The 17,463-nt window shown below is 30.3% G+C and overlaps 1 protein-coding gene across 1 annotated transcript in view; it reads right to left on the bottom strand.

Annotated features, from left to right (window-relative positions):
• LOC145836427 (uncharacterized) overlaps positions 1–17,463 on the bottom strand; it is a 115,695-nt gene that overhangs the window by 82,725 nt on the left and 15,507 nt on the right. The window contains exons 6-33 of the mRNA XM_082944228.1: positions 17,225–17,333; positions 16,767–16,926; positions 16,435–16,598; positions 15,893–16,010; positions 14,785–14,887; positions 14,403–14,542; positions 14,052–14,213; positions 13,618–13,756; positions 12,914–13,055; positions 12,293–12,503; positions 11,655–11,787; positions 11,192–11,317; positions 10,469–10,657; positions 10,139–10,261; positions 9,773–9,857; positions 9,339–9,539; positions 8,936–9,090; positions 8,526–8,719; positions 7,658–7,847; positions 7,183–7,304; positions 6,733–6,907; positions 5,496–5,654; positions 4,625–4,810; positions 4,083–4,241; positions 2,978–3,160; positions 1,134–1,225; positions 534–737; positions 47–236 (exon numbers count right to left, since the gene is read on the bottom strand). Coding sequence (XP_082800354.1) covers positions 47–236; positions 534–737; positions 1,134–1,225; positions 2,978–3,160; positions 4,083–4,241; positions 4,625–4,810; positions 5,496–5,654; positions 6,733–6,907; positions 7,183–7,304; positions 7,658–7,847; positions 8,526–8,719; positions 8,936–9,090; positions 9,339–9,539; positions 9,773–9,857; positions 10,139–10,261; positions 10,469–10,657; positions 11,192–11,317; positions 11,655–11,787; positions 12,293–12,503; positions 12,914–13,055; positions 13,618–13,756; positions 14,052–14,213; positions 14,403–14,542; positions 14,785–14,887; positions 15,893–16,010; positions 16,435–16,598; positions 16,767–16,926; positions 17,225–17,333 — 4,314 coding nt within the window. The remainder of the gene's footprint in view (positions 1–46; positions 237–533; positions 738–1,133; positions 1,226–2,977; positions 3,161–4,082; positions 4,242–4,624; positions 4,811–5,495; positions 5,655–6,732; positions 6,908–7,182; positions 7,305–7,657; positions 7,848–8,525; positions 8,720–8,935; positions 9,091–9,338; positions 9,540–9,772; positions 9,858–10,138; positions 10,262–10,468; positions 10,658–11,191; positions 11,318–11,654; positions 11,788–12,292; positions 12,504–12,913; positions 13,056–13,617; positions 13,757–14,051; positions 14,214–14,402; positions 14,543–14,784; positions 14,888–15,892; positions 16,011–16,434; positions 16,599–16,766; positions 16,927–17,224; positions 17,334–17,463) is intronic.

The following is a 17,463-nucleotide window of genomic DNA, read 5'->3' as shown; positions in this document are numbered from 1 at the left end:
ACTAATTTTTATAGTTAATTGAATAAAATAGTTTAAATTTTCTTACCGATATCGTTGAGTATGATGACTTGAGCCTCTTTGAGTCCCAACCTCAAGTCTTCGGGATCCTTGTCGGCTTCAACCCACCTCAATCCGGACAAGCTGACCAGTGCTTCGTTCTGCGGGGAGGTTGACGCCTTCTTTGCCCTCAGTGGGAGTTCGATCTCAACCGTGCTCACTCCGTCTTCGAATCTTATCTGAAATAGGTCGTTTTGATAAGGACAAGGTGCTGTTTGAAGTATTAATGCGTAATTTTGCAATAGAGTCTACTCAAAATATCCTTTTAAACTAAGGGTTTTTTTTAATTTAAGAAACTTTTATTAAGAAAAACAATTAAAATTTATTTTGCATGTTGTAAGTTTAAACTCGAAAAAAATTCACAAAGTACTCATGAGGACTAATAAGAAATTATGCGCACAGTATTATATTTGTTTTATTAATCATTCACAGTCTAAAACAGATATTGTCATTAAAATTAATTTTGTTCAACAGACCGTTCCAGTTAGGAGACCATCTTCGTCGGAGGAGTTTTCCCCTGAGGACTGAAGAGAAGATGCTGATATCATGGAAATGACGGACTTTCTCTTGTTCTCCTCAACCTTGATTATGACGTCAAGATCGTCTTCAGTGACGTCACAAACCCAAGTGGCCTCGCAGCATCCTTCGGTGTTAGAACGATGTACTGGAATGCGCAAGTTCTGCGTAAAATATACATTTTTCATTTTTTTTTATCTTGGTTACTTTTATTGGGGTTAACTTTTTCGATTGACCAAATGAACTGACTTCTGTTAAAAAACTTAAAATTGTTAAAATATTTGTTTTACTGAAAAAGAAAAATGTTTAAAACTTCAAGTCCAAATTTTATATTCAGTTCAAATGCAAAAAATATCTACTTATATGTTGTTTAAAATACACAGTGAATCACCAAAAATTGTAGCGTAGCTAGCTTATAATTTCCATAATAGAGTTTTATTTAATATACAGAATATTTTACATTTTTATTTTGGTATAGTTCACTGCACTAGAGCGTAAACTTATTATAAATTTATCGTGTCGAGTTCACATTCCACAAAAGTAAAACGTTAAATTTTCACCTTTGCACTTCTTCTTGTAATGTATTTTCCTTTAGCAAATTCGACAGTGCAAGGTCCTGATGTTGGAGCAAGACCCACAGGTATCACTGGAACTGTTTATATAAATAAAGTCATAGGTATCTTTTGTAAAAAGGTTATACTAATACTAAATTTTAGGTAATTTTGCGATTTTTTTCAAAAAGTTAGTTTTGTTTTAGTCGGCATAGGTATATATATTAACACTAAAAAATTGTTTATTAAAATTACTAGTTTTGTTGTATTTGTTCTACCAAAAAAGTTGTTTGAGTATAAGGCATCTTTTTTAAACAAACACCAGTAAAACATAAGTTTTATAGATTAGTAAGACAATATTTGTCCTCATTAGAGAAGACAATATTGTTAATTTTTATAGTTTATCAAAAACCGCTGTTTAAAAGTATTTAAATACATTTAAATAACATGAAAAATTTCGTCGTTTTTTTTTAAGTTAAAATTTACCTCAAATTACAGCAGCTCTTAAAAATGGTGTTTGGTTACAACTAATTTAACATTATATGATAATAAAAAAATATCAAAGTTATTTCTCAGCTGTGCATAGCTGTGTAGTTTTTTCAAGTAATTTGCAAAAGCTGTCAAGTGTGTATTCAATGTTAAATTGGAAAGCCCTCGTAATAAAATGTAATTACGTGATAATGGCTTCTTAGAGCGACGCAATTTAATCTTTATGGAGATGAATTCACAAATTCCTTAGCGCTTAGATTTAAAGCTATCAAGCGTATAGCCTACAGCTACAGATTGATATCCAATCCAACCGCACTTTATACATTTGTAATACATCACGAAGTGTTATGTCTTGGTATTTCACAACCAAATTTATCATGTTTTACATAATGGACCAGTAATCCCGTATAAAATGTCAAAAAAAGATTTATTTCACTATTTTCTCTAGTTTCTGCCTTTCAATAAAAAGATAAAAGTGTTGGCTACTTAATCATATATTTTTGCTTTAGAGCAGTGGTTTCAGTTGTTTGCTAAAGTAGTAAACTTTTCAGCGAAACCGCATTGAAATTGAAAGCACAATGAACGAGACAAGTAAATATTTGTTTGTAAAAAATTTTCAAAAAAATTTAATAGCTAAATTTGTACTTTTGTTAAGATCAAATTAATTTGACAACAAACTTGTTAAAAAAATAGTATTTTGAAAGCTCTTAAAATACAGCAGTATACTAAATACTATTTTGAAATATTTGAAACAGTTTTAAGCGATCAATTTATGTTTACCCAATAAAAACTGTAGTTTCTACTACTCTTCTAAACTTAACTCATTTCTATCTTTGGTTTAACTTGATGTTAAAATTTATACTATTTCCTAAGTCTCAAATTAACAATACCAAAGAAAAAATTAAAGAAACAAAACGTTTGTTTTTCGTATGAGAATCATTCTTATAAAGAAATTACTTTTTACACATTTGGAAAATTCAAGTATTATTTTAAAGATATTTCTGAAGTTATTTTAATAGTTGTTTTGTTAAAACAAAAAAAATGTATTTTTTTGTAACGTATTGAAAAGTTAAAAAACTAAAGTGTGCATTCAAAACTTGAAAAACTAAATTGAGTATTCAAAACTTCTAAGCATTTTATTCCACTTCGAAATTTAAACGAATTTAATAGAAACTTAAAACTTGACTTTTATAAGGGCTTGTAAGTCAGAATTACAACCAATTCTAAACAAAAGTCATACTTATTTAAACAAAAACCGTTTTGATAATTTTAGGCTTTAGTTTAAACTTGACGTACCAAGTGTTTTTATTTTTTAAGCGCATATCAAATCAACTTTTAAACTTGTTTAATTTCAACCATCAAACCTGCAGAGACGCAAGTCATGTTAACTTGCGCCTTGCCCACATCGCCAATGCTGGGTCCGCCGGGCGACCCGTGCAGTGTCGCGGTGAAGTTCAGCACACCCTGGTGGTTCGGGTCGTTGTATATTGCAATCTGCACCTGCTTCGTCGCCTCGCCAGTATCGAACACCACGCTCATCTTGCCACCTGTGAGTTTACTTATTTGCATTAAACTAGAATTATTGCGTTTACTGTTTAGATTGAGTTAAAGGTTTTATTCATTTTTTACCGTCTTTTACAATCTATTTGATATAACTATCGTAAGCATCATTATCAAATTACAAAAAATAAATAAGCATTGTATATTGGTCAGCTTTACATTCGTATTGTTATGTAAAAACGAAAGTTTTGACAACAAAATATTTATAAATAAACTTAAAAATGTTTAGTTCATTTTGAAAACTTTAACTCCTTAACTAAATTATTTCTTTGATTTACAATTCAATGGCTATTGTAATTTATTTTTAAAACACAAAAAAATGTTTAAAACGTTTTAAATGATAACTAAACTCTACTAAAAAATTGTTAAAAAATACAAAGCGTGCGAAACCGGTTTAAAAGCTGCTGCGGTAAATCAACGAAATTTGAACTACACTTGAATGTAACACCTCTCTGTGTTGAGGCGGTAATTACAAACACGTGTGTTATTACGTCATAACGGTGCTTGAACAATCACTCAAGCGCGAAGCACGTTGCAGCAAAAATGCAAATAATCGGTTTCGATAATCCATAAAATGATTTGCATTGCACACGCGGATAATTTAAATGAACTCGTGGTTTTGGATAAATTTAATGGAAGTAAAAGGATTTGCTTTTGAACATGTAAGAATATTTTAAATAAACACACAGCAAGTCGCCAATTTTGTTTGAAAGTATATTTTTGAAACTCGCATTAAAACTTTATGTTCTGTTTCGTCTATCGAATAAAAAAACAAAAGCTAATTTTGTTTGTAAAATTTTTAACTTTTCCATTTTATTTTTTTGAAAAATATTTTTATTTTCTGCGTTTAAAAGCGTACTAAATAAGTATACAACAAATAAACTTTTTTTCAAATTATAGTGTACTCACCTCTGTAGTGAAGTCCACTCTGCGCGGTTCCGTCACCAGTCTCGCAAATAACAAATGCAGCATTCTCGCAGGTTCCTGATCTGGTTACCAACAGGGTCACTATTCCCTGGGTTGCCATGACATCGAAGCTGGGTTGCGCGAACGAAATTGTTCCGAGATCTAAACAAATTTTACTTTTTGCTAGAACATGTTTTCAATTAGTATTTATTAGTAAACGATTCAGTTACGAGAGTTACAAGCTAATATAGTTGTGCTTATTCTAAACTTTTGAAAACTGAAACCAATTTTTTTTTAATTTCTGTGAAAAATTAAAATTATCTAAACTTAATAAAAGTTTTATATTTGAACTGTGTAAAACTCGTAACAAGTTATTGAAAAAAAAACTATTTTTACTGATTTGCACCACAACTATCATTTTGTAGTTAATGTAGAATATAAACATTTTAGAAAGATTTTATAATGAAAACATCTTATAAAACAAAGTATTCATCAATTATGTAAACTAATATCACTATATCAGGTTAAAATCAATTAATACAAACCTTCTTCGGCGAACACACGAACGACTGATTTCGATTTAACGCCCAGTTTCGCCCCTCCGCTAGGTGGGAGCATGCAGCACAAGAATGAGATATCCTCAACAACTTTATATTCCGACAAGTCGAGGTCCAAGTGCTTGCTTATTTCTCCGTTGCCGAACAACATTTCTCCTTTCATGCTCAGAAGGCCTTTTGTCGAAAAACGTTTTTAAGTGTATTTAGTAACGAATTTGTTTACGTTATATTTTAAATACAGACTCTTATCTTGATTAGTAAAATTTTGTGAAGTTGTCTTTTGTTACGCATTTGTTACATAAATTTTACAAAAAGGTTGAAAAAAGGTTATATTTTTCGACATATTCTTCTGTAAACCACAAAATAATTTATCTAATAAGATTTAATATTAATTAAAACGCTTTGAAGAAATTCTCCTTTGGCATGTAGAATAAATTGCGGACGGAAGTAACCGAATATTTCAAATTTTGAATATTTGAGGTTTCGCCTGTTTATTTCCAGTGGCGTCGGCAAACATGAGATAATCGCTTATAATTTGTATTTTGGGTAATATAATTTATATTGTATATGTTTAATAATTCAATGTGTTTTTTGATTTAGTTTATGATATCTAAAGTGTTGATTTTTAACTACATTTTTTAAATTGAATTTTTTTAAGCAACTCATTTAAAATAAGCTCCATATAACTAAACAACATAACATATTTCTAAATAAAAAGTTATGCAACTTCATAATAGCCAAGTTTTAAACTATATGCAAAAATAACAGCAACTATGTACTTCAACTTAAATTTAAAATCAAATAGTTTTTTCATTTAACTATTGTGCTTACCTACAAACAAACTAAATTTAACACAAACCATCTGGAATAGCTCCGACGTTTCCTTCGTTGGCAGAAAGTATCCATGGGATTCTGATCTCGCCGTCTGATCCAAGAGACCTGATAATAGTCAGTCTCCCGAGGGTCTTGTGTGATCTCATTATGAGCAGCGGCTTCGAAAACTCAAACACTCCGGGTTCTGTACAAGTTTTAGATAAATTCCGCAGATACTAATATTTTAGTCTTATAAATAAGTTGTTTTTAGTTTTTTTTCTAATAATAAAAGCAGTTCAATCATTTACGTTTTAGAAATAATAAATTTGTAAAAAGCGTGTCTAGTTTTTAATAACAAGTAAAAACAATTAAGCTTTTGAAAACAATCTGTTTTTTAATATAAAACAAACTGTTTTTAAGTATCAGCAATTCGGTAAAAAATAAACTGTGTTGTTTCAATGTTTAAAGAGATTTTTTTATAATTGATTTAATCATTTAAATATGTACTTTAACAATCGCTATCTAATGCGGTTTTTGAAAGTTCACGAGCAATTAAATACGAATTAGACAGATATTTTTACAAGTACAAAATAAGCGCGCTTAATCACCTATTAGCTTTTTTCAGACACTTTTCAAGTTCTAAACATTTTTTTTAATTCATTTCAAAAGCTAGTGTAACAGTTTCATGTGGGCTTGCGAAACTACGATTTTAATAAAAGTTATGCTACTTTATGTTTTAGCCACGGGCGCATTTCCTATCTAAATGTCATTTGAGGTTAGAATTTTTTTCATTTGAAAGCGTTCTCTTGTTTCTTGATAGAATTCGCGGTCGGTGGAATAGAGTATGTGTGCGACTATAAATTACATTTTAATTTAAGCTAGGTATTCCCTTTTCCAGATTATTTTTTTTTGTTTTAAAGGTTTTGATGTTTTATCTTAAAGTGTTTTATTTATTTTCTTTATGTATAGCTTGTTTTGTACTTGTTTTCTATTTTAAGATTTTAAGTAGCAAGTTTTATGTTTACACAACAGATGAACTGCTCGGCCACTTTAAGTTCGAAGCGTTAAATGACAAAAATAAACTAATTCTAAATCTCTTTCTTAAAACCTTGTAGTAGCAAAAATTTATAAAAAGTCCGAAAATTGAACTAGACAAATCGGTCATAATTATACGTTTCATACTACATTTCTTTTTATTTAAGGAGCTACTATACTTAAATATGTTATTTGGCGAGTTTGGAAACGTCTAAGCTTACAGGTTATTTACAACTGAGAGCACAAACCGTCATCTTCGATGATGGAAATGTTGACGGTGTTGAGCGGTGCCAGTTTCGTTCCGGTTGACGGATCAGATAAAACGATTCTGAACGATCTTCCTGTTGTGACGTACTCGTCGTTATCAATGATCGGAACGAATATGTGGGATTCCGTTTCTGCATCCTCGAACGTTACTACTCCCTGTTAGTGTGTGATAAGGTTTTTTCAAACTTCCACACGAACATAGCTTGCATATAGCATATTGTTTACAAAAATTGATTAATTTTCAATAATATATGATAACTAAGTTAATTTTTCGATAATGAAAATTTAAAAACTGTTAAAATTTCGCTGTCTTATTTCAGAATATTTTTTGCATCAAGCAACCGAAACTTGCAGTTTTTTTATTTCCTTTTCCTATAGAGTGTATGAAATCCTATGTTGTTTAAATATAGGTCTTACATATAACAACAAACCGATGATTGTACGTAGTCCTTTCCAGCAATTGCAGTGTCGTCTTCTGTGTGCCATTTTACCATCGATATACCTCTGGTGCTCCTAGTACGCAACACTGTCACATCAGCTTCACCGCAGTTCTCTGTTATGAGTTGTTATTTACATTTTTTAGCTTAAATAAACTCGTTTTAAGTGTTAATTAGGTTAAAGTTTTAGATATGTAATTTTAACACTAACAATCATGTAAAAAGTAACTAGTTATGTCAATCGTTTCTGTTTTAAAAATATTACATTGTGACTAAAAAATAATTTATAGCGGGAAACACGATAAATCCAAGTAATAAGATTTTATATAAAAGTATTGCTTTTACGAGTATTGACCTTACAATTACTTCTTTTGTTTAAGCTCTATCAGTCAAAAGTCATACGCTGTATATGTCACATACTTCGTGAGATTGTTTTTAATAATTTTTAGTTAATTATCAATCAACGAACCCATGAAGGGGTAGGCGTCCTTGGGAAATTGTACAAGCGGGCACTCGTCATCGGACAGCATGGTCACCATGCAGTGGTCCAGGTCCAGTTCGGCGCCACCCTTCACATCTTCCAGTTGAATGTTGAACGCCTTCTCATTCTCGTCGTATATGTGGTCGTTTATCAGCTGGATTTCTATTGTTTGCGTCACCTATATTTTTTTTATTACTTTTTTAATACTTCTTAAATAAAAATATTTCGTTAAAACAGTGTTGAAAGTTTCCAGAACCATAACTCAACCACTTAAATATACGTAAAACAGATAAAAGGAGAAGAGTACAAAAAACATTGAACTGAATTAGTTTTTAATGCTTTTTGGCAAACTCCTTGAACTTTTTAAACGAGTAAAGTTGAATTAATCCTTTAAAAATGATAATTAACAGCAGTTACAAAAAGAAATACTTAAAATTTATAATATACTCACAATATGCAAAATAAGAAAGCAATTAAATCACCAAACGCACATTTTCCAAAATTTAATTTATCCTTACGTAACACTGTAATTTTTTTCATTAAATAAATCATAACAATATAAGATTTGCTTACAAAAATAAATATTAAAACATTAACTTCTTTAAAACCCAGCCTTAAGCTGTAAACAACTTAAAAATTTGTAAAAAAACGTTTTTGTGTTATTATTAAATGTTTCATTTTCGTTGATTGTTATACATCATTTAAGTTCAAAACAAACATTAATAAACTTTTATACAAAACATGTTGAATATAAGTTTACTTTATAATTAAAATACATAAGTATAACTATAGTAAAGTATTTCATTAAATTATATAACAAAATCAAAGCTAAAATAATCGTTAACTTAAATCAAACCTGTCCATCAGCGAAATTGCACACGCCCCTTCCTCCGACGAAATGGGTTCCTGCCAACGCCGACATGTCCCTAGTAACCCAGGCAACGCTAACAGGTCCGTCCATGCCAACAGTTCTGTGGATGGGGATTTTAGCGATCCCGTCATTCTCTTTGAACACGTAGCTGGGTTTCGGGAATCCGATTACTCCGTGGTCTGTTTGGTTTTAAGTTTTATGGTATCGAAACAATTGTAGAATACAACTGCTTAATTTCTGTTATGTTTAGGTTGCAACAGGAATACTTAAGATACAATTTTCTTTAGTTAAAAGTAAATAAAACCATAAGTTTAAAAAATATTAAAGTCAAAAAGATTAAATTATTTACAGTTATTACTATTAAAATTGTAATAATAACAATAAAACATGCTAACCTTCATCCTTGATAACAACAACTTTAGTTCTTTTCAGTCCAAGTGCTGTTCCTCTCTCCTGATTGTAAAGTTCCACCCAAAAGGCGTCCTCCTTACCTTCGAAATCGTATATTAGGGGAATTTCGATATTTGCATATTCCTCACCGTCTTTGAAACTACAGAAAAATGTTAACTGATAAAAATTAATCAAGATTATTGATTAATAATGTAGGATGTCAGTTTTTTTAATGCATTAGTTAAAACATTACTAAAATAAAATTTTAAATTAAAATAATACAATAGATTTTTTCACAAACTATATAAACTACCGTAAACGTTTAAAGAAAGGCTAAATTAAAGTAAACCTGAACTTAGATTATAAACATAGTTATAAGTATAACTTTTTCTTAAAACAAACACTCACACAACTTCTCCCATTCCGTAACTGCTGATTTCCTCTTGCTGGAAAGCTTCATCGTCTTGGACTAACGGACGATTCTGGTCGTTTTCGTCCAAGACCTCGAAATGCACTCCGCTCTGAGTAACTCCAGTCTCAACCTTCTTTATTCTCTCTTCTTGAACTTGGCCGGCGCCCAACAGAGGTTCTGACTCTTGTTGGCTTGCACTGATAAATTTTAGTTATGATTAATTTTTAATATAAGAACCTTGTTAGATCTTTTCACTCCTTTTTAAGACGGTGATAAAATTTCATTGCATCATGATAATAGAATCAACTAATAGTTTTTTTCGGTTTTATCGTATTCTTATCTTCCGTACTGTTAGTCTAACAGTTAGAATTTAAAAACTATACAGCATTAAACAAGAAAGCAGTTTATACTTTCATTTAAAGCAAATAACCTTTCTCTTGACATGATTCGTTTTCTGATCATGGTTCCTTCCTCACCTTGACTCAAAACTTCAAAATCGTTGTCTTCAGCAGAACCTGTGATGAAATTAATTAATACAAAGTTAAAACAATACCAATGCACTAATGTTCAACGATGTTGATAAGTGTAAAATTAAAAAAATGTATATCTAGTGCAAAGGTTAACAAAAGTATAATCAGCTCAACAACAACTGAAACATCGTTAACAATAAAACATTTAAAGATAAATGAACCAGTAATATTCAAAACAACTAGTGTAATAAGTTACTTATTAGTAAAAGTTAGATTTTAGCTTACATATTGAAAAATTAATAAGTTATTACAATTTCCCGCCAAACCTTTGTAAGTGCGGTAGTTGAGCCGGGTTTCCCCGCGAGTAAAACTTCTTCTTACAGGGATGATTGCCACCTTGTCGCTCTTTCTCATCAGGTACTTGGCTTTGATGAACTCAATCACGCTTCCTAGATATTTACAAATAACATTTAAAAAGACTTTTTCAAAAATTACTATTCAATATTTCAAACATTACTATTTACGTAGTAAATAAAATAATGTGGTTGTTCATAAAAAAAAAAGAAAAAAGTTTTTTAAATATGTCCGAAAAAATTTAAAAGAAATTTTCAACTAGTTAAGCTTTTATTTACAATTTGTATAAATAAACATAAAACCTGCGCCAATAGTAGGAACGAGGGGTATGAGTGTCGGTAATGGAATGTTCTCCTTCAAGAACGTTTTCTCCTTTTCCTTGTCTATGACGTACACGCAGCACCTCCAGCAGCAGAGGAGGATCAACCCGATGAGGAGGAAGAGAAGGACGCACCACAGGATTATCAACAAGGAGTACGATTTCCTGCAACCTGAAGGGAATGTTTTGTTTGTAAATTACTTGGTTTATTGACAACTACATTGCTTAAACGAAATTTTGACGAAAAAAAAGAATGTTTAGTAGAGAGTAGAATAATTAATCTGAATAAATTTTAACTTTAAATTTCCAAAGTCTCAAAATGGCTTGTTTTGTTTACATTACTATTTAATAGATTTTTAGTTTAAATAGAAAAGCACTTTAGAGTTAACTTTATTTTATTGCTTTTATAAGAAAAAAATTGGTTTTGTTTCAATCAATGTAAAAACGTTGAAGTTTACAATTTAAACAAAAGTTTAATTAATCTGTTATTAAGTTTTTCGTGTCTTAAAAACAACGAAACAATACAAAAGTTTCATTTCAAAAAGAATTCTTTTTCACGTAAAACTTTACAAACAATTTTTTATTTTTTACTGTTTATAAAATATTTTTAAAGTCAAAACACTTTTATCAAAAATTATTTTAGTTTTTGCGATTATTTACAAAGCTAAACAAATCTAAACTGAAATAAAGTACATATGATACAAACGTTTATTTTTCTCAGCAATGATGGTGTACTCGTCATCTCCGATGGTGGCAAACTCGTAGTAAAAAGCACAGTCGTCAAGCGGGTCAGTTTTACTGCACAGCGTCATCCCCCTTTTATCTGCTTCCTCTGCAATTTGATGATAATTTAAATTTTACACTTCGTTAACGTGTGCCTTATTTCCGGGTGATATTTTATTTTCATTGAATGCTAAAGCGTAAAAAAAGTTAATTATTTTTTACACGGTCAAGTACTTCTACAAAGTTCAATGTCAAAATATTAGTTTACAAAAATATATGTTTATATATTGGTTTAAAGTTTTATGCGTTGTTGGGTAACTCAATTGAAATAAAAAAAAATGGTTTAGCTAGTTGTTAAAAAACTTTTTGTTCACATTTTTGTTCAAAGTAAACTTTCAAGTTCAAATAGATTATCGCACGCATGAGTAATTATTCTGCAAACCAACCGTCGTCGAGCGAGTAAACATCTGCTGCTTGTATGGGATGAGGGCACGATTCCGCGCAGCTTTCTCGCAGAGGTCCGGTACCGTGCATGGTGCACTTGACACAGTTTTCAAACTTGTCGCAGCTTGGACATTCCTGTGTAAAGCATAGTTGGGTTAAAGTAAAAGAAAACTTAGGTTTTGTAACACTTTTGTATCATTTTATATTTTTTAGTTTGTGTTATATTGTCGTTTGAGTATGAATATATGGATTAGATACACTTTTTGTAAAAGTTATCTACAAACACATTTTTTTATGTCTAATCTTGGTTTAAAGATCTCTATTCCAGTTTATACATGTTTGTAACTTAACTTAAAATATTTTAGATGCCAGTTAAAGTTTTTTTTTGTTATTAAAATAAACAAATGTTGTAAAATTTTCATTTGCATAAATCTACAATTCATTAAAAAGTTGCAGATAAAGTTTTTAAATGTTATTTTCATTTATTATGCATATAATCAAACACCTTTATTTTCAAATTAACTTGTAAAAAGTCAAAACGAAAGAAAAAAAAAGTTCAGCCACAATTCAAATTTTATCAATATCTTCAAACATAACGAACAAAACACCAAACATATTCACAACATTTGCAACAACTAACATTGTTAGGCCCTTCTATGCACTCGGTACAGTAGGGCCCGGTGTACCCGGTCTCGCACTTGCAGGTCCCGCACTTGCAGACGCCCTTCCCGCTGCAGATGGCCCCCGCGGGAGAGGTGCACGTGAGCCGCGACATGCTGCAGCTGCAGTCGATCCTGCCCCACCCCTCGTCGCACAAGCACTCGCACCCGCACTCTCTCACCTTGGTGGGCCTATTTCATTTGAATTGTAAAAAGGTGAAATTTTAATAAACTGTTGCAGTTTGAATGTGGAAGCTTTTGTATAAAACTGGTAAAGCATAAATTTGTCGCGTTGATGGTATTTTGAGTGTAAATTGTATTTTTACTGTAACTAAATAATTTTTAATGTTATTTAAAACTGAAAAGTTCTAGACAATATATAAAAAATCTTAAATGAATTTAGGAAAACCACTGTTTGCATAAAAGTACAGATAAGTAGTATATTTTGTTAGCAACTCTCAAACCATTTAGAAAAATTTATTTTTTATCTTTTGGTTTAACAGTATTTTAAAGTCTGAAAACAAACTCTTTAAAGTAAACAAAAGTATACTTAAAAAAATTGTAATTACTACTCTTAAAATAAATAAGAAAGTTTAACTTACGTTCCGTGTCCACTACAGACGACTCCCGCGTTTTTCGGGCACTCATCGCACTCACAGAAGTCCCCGTATATCCGCTCCTTATTATAGTTGTACCCGGGAAAACACTGACACTCGTTTGTTATCGGCGAACAATCGCCTCGCTCTAAAATTAAATGTTTTTTATGTCAAAGCTTTAAATCTGATATATAATACATTCACTGATTCGTGTCTGTTTCAAATTTTCATATTTTTTTCAAAATAGTTAAACATCTTTTAAAACAAGAGTTATATTAGTGCACCTTTTAAAAAGTATGTTATTTCTAAACATTTACTTCGCTCTAAATAAAATTTTGTCACACTAAACGTTAAATTAAGTATTAAACTCACTTTGTTTACCAAACAAACTTTGAAAACTTTTTTTGAAATATAATGGTTTTTAAGCATATGTACAACTTAAAAAAAGTTTTTTTCAGCACATTATCCTATTGAAATTAGTTTTAATAAGTATAAAACTAGACTAAAGTTTCACACCACTAAGTTTATACACTAAACCGAACTTTAATGAATTAAATCGAGCGTAACTTACAAAGCTTGAAAAAAATAACCCGCAATTTTAACACAGAATTAAATACCTCTTTAAAGGTTTTTTAAATAATGTTTTATGGCAAAATGACTATCAAGTTAAAACTAACTAGTGAGAAAACTATGAATCTACAAAAACTAACCTGAACATGTTTTTCCGTCATGACCAATGCACCCTTTAGGAATCGTGCTTTTCTCGCATGCAATGCCGAGCCAGCCAGTAGGGCAGAAACAGATACCACAGGAAAAGTTACCTCTGCCACTACATTTTGCACTGTTTTCCTATAAAAAACATTATTTCAATGAATGTTAAAAAATGTATAGATATATTGTGTAAATTTAAAAGTTGTTTAATAAAGCTTTGGTTTTAAATACATAAGCATAGCAAAACTATTATCTTTTTTTTCCGGTATTTTAAATATTATACAAAATTTAACAACACTTATGTTAATATATCAACGTTTTTACCTCGAAATTAATGTACAATTAACTTATAGTTATTCTTGGTTTTCAAAAACAACAATGTAAAGTGAAACAACAATATTAATTTAAAGTGACCAAATATTTAATTTATTACTTCAACGAATTCAGAGCAGCCGAATGCAGCTAGTATGGTGGTTTCAACAGGCAACGTTTCCTCGTACTTCCTAGTTTTCAGGCTGATGACGCCTCCTGAACAGTTCAGAGCTGATTTATCGCAAGCTTCCAAGTTCGCATTGATGTTCATATCGTATTTCACCTAGTTTTTATATTAAAAACGTAAAATTTTAAACTATGTTTTCAAATCACCTATACTGTTTTATAAAGAGGATTGATGTGCCATCTGATTACTAAGCTTAGCACATCTAATTAAGTAACAATGAAAACTCTATTGTTTAAACTGATTAGTTAGACCTCTAACACTTCTGCGTCATCACAACACGCTTACCTCGTCACCGGACTTGAGTTTTGTGACAACAGCGTTTGAAACTTCCAATGTATCTTTTACGTTTTTGTAAGGTAACTGTACATCATACCACACACACAAGTTATCTTCGTTCGGATTGGCTGTCCTAAGATCCTGCTGACCTGTTATTGCAAGTATTACAATAACGTTTTTGTTAATTACTTTTGCTCATAAATTATGTAATTTATTAGTAGGATATAGTTAAGTTCTTATCTCACTACTAAAAAAAACAATTTATTTTGAAAATTTAGTTCTTTAAGTATTTGTATTATGGTACTTTGTTGAAAAAATATAACGTGTTATTTAATTGTAACAAATACGTTAGTATACAAATAAAAGTTGAAGAGTTTTATTCAAAACGAACCAGAAATATCTAGATACGCCTTTTCAACGAGGTCTACTATGTTACTTGAATCGTTTTTCAATACTCCGAATGTTGAACCTTTGAATACATTCTTCGAGACGTGCTGTTACAAAAATAACGTATTCAAAATTTTGAACATTTGTTGATTAATTACCTAAATTGTTAATAATGAATAAACACCAAACTAGCTTAGCAAACTTAAGTAGCATATAATGTTTAAAACATCAACTATTAAGATAAAAGTAGTTGTAAGGGTTTAAACCAAACTTTTATAATCTTTTCAAAATGTTTGTGATATTCGTAAGCACTGAATTAAGTTTGTTGATACATACTTAGATACTTGAGACAGAGATTTTAAATTGTTTTTTGTAGTTGTTGTTTACAAATGTCAAAATTAGTCAGAGCTTGCTTATTTTCATTCATAAAATTGATTTAGAAGTTGTTTTGTTTACTCGCGTTAGATTTGTTTATGTATGAAGAAAAGTGTTTTTAACTTGTCTTATTTGACAGTTAAGCTTTAAATGTTCGCCTCATAATGTAAACTAACTGTGAAAGTATGTAGTTTTTTATAACTCAAAGCACATATTTAAATTATGGCAATCAAATAACAAATTACTACTAGTTGAAAACTTTTTTTTTTGTAAATTCAAATAGATTTTAGACAACAAAAATAAATCATATAACTTTCAATAAATTCAAAAATTGCTTAAGTGAAATAAAAGATGTTATACAACAACTAAAAAAACTTTGATTTTTTATGAATTTGATTAAATAATAATACAATTTTTTGTAGAATAATTCCACAACGTTGGTGATTAAAAACTTCTAATACTAGTTTTCAAAAAATAGAATCAACACATATAAAAAAAATAACGAACCTAAACTTTAGCAATATTAAGTTTTAATTACTGCGTCATAAACAATTGATGGACAATGTATTATCTTAGTCGTTCGGTTTGTACAGTAGTATGACTAAAAAAAAATTAACAAAAATTCTATGAGTATAAAACAACTCCACCATTAAAAATCTTACATGGTGCTCATAATCGTATTAAGAGCTGTGAAAAGTAATATTGTTACAATATAAGTAAAAAATAGTTCTTATAACCTGGTACATGTTTTCGTAAGTTCTTCCGATAGCAAATACCGGTGTAATGGAGCTTTCTTCTACTGCATCTACTACTTGTGTGATTGTTGGGTAGTCCATTGTTCCATCGTCCATATATCTGTAAAGTTAATACCTTAAAACATTTTTATATTTTTTTCTAAAAGTTATAGTTTTAAAGATATTTTTTGTATTAAAGTTTTGATTAATTATATTGTCTTAAAAGCACTAAAATAACTAATAAAATAACTTTTTTGATAAATTTAATTAATCCTAAAACCATTCAAAAATCGAAAGTTGGCACAATTTCAACTTTAATGCTCATAAAAGACACAAATATAAGGTTTAGTTTGTTTGCTTATTTATCAAACTTGAAATAAACTTCACTGTTCAAAAATCAAAGATGATTTAAATGTCGTTAAACATAGTAACTTTTATCTAGCCAATAAATCGAAGTAAACAATTATAAAAATTCAAGTAAATTAAAAGTATGAAAGTTATAAACAAATCAAAATTATATTTAATTCCCCTTATAAGAAACTAACTTTCCGTTTTCCTTGTCGGTGTGGCATTCACCGTCGTTGCTCCTGGTGAACCCTGCCATCTTGTCCATACCGTCACCCCCGTAGTGATAAGCTGATTCCGTGGCAACCAGCATCAACCTCAAAGCTTCACCCTTCCAACCAATCAGATCGTTGCATTTCGCCACCTGATATAATTTAGTTTTACTACTAAATTTATTTTACGCTAGAATAAATTTACAATATTAAGCTAACCAACTCAAAAAATAAACGTATTTTAAGAACAATATTATTTATTTTTGTGTTTATCATATCGTAGCAAATAAAAGCAATTTTAAACCAAACATCAATCATACCTGCAACATGGCATCCAGTGCGGCTTCTGGGGGATCCAGGTTACCTGAAACTTTCACGTCACCCACGACTTCCTGAAACAGGGTGATGTTGTCTGTCATCCCTATCCTGTTCTCGTATAAGAAGGGTGGCTCCGTGTCGTTAAAGTATGGGTGCTGCAGTCTGAAAAATATTTGTAAATGAAGAAATTGGAGTTTTGTTGAAAACCTTACATATTGTTTCAAACGATAGTTTTTTTTTTAGCGTTAAGCTCTGTAAACCAAATTTTAGTCCTAAGTCACCGTAATTGTCATATTTAGGTCTGTTTGATTTTCAGCAGATCAGTAAAACTAATTTTTTGATAAAAATTCTAAATTCGACTAATATAAACAACTTAGAAAATAATTTGATGTAATTTTTTAATTTCAACAAAATAACTTGATTTTGTTTTTAAATTGATAGTGTTAATAATGCAACGAACTTGTAAGGTGTCATTTGTGTCATGGGGCTTTGAACTTTATCAACAAAAGTTCCGAATCCCAATCTGACGGTTCCGTCGGCTCCAGATGTCAGCATTTTAAGTGTTTCAACTGAAGAAGTATTAGTAAAAATCTTTGATATTATAATGAAAAGTTTTTGTTTTAACAATTACTAAAAATTTTATAAACGTTATGTAAAACTTTATTAAATAATCAAAACAAATTCTGAGTTATTTTTAGA

This window comes from Thalia democratica, chromosome 5, assembly GCF_965202585.1.
Source record: "Thalia democratica chromosome 5, ktThaDemo2.hap1.1, whole genome shotgun sequence".
NCBI classification, from domain to species: domain Eukaryota; kingdom Metazoa; phylum Chordata; class Thaliacea; order Salpida; family Salpidae; genus Thalia; species Thalia democratica.
Note: the sequence above shows the minus strand (reverse complement) of the source record. Positions and strands in the feature narration are given on the sequence as shown.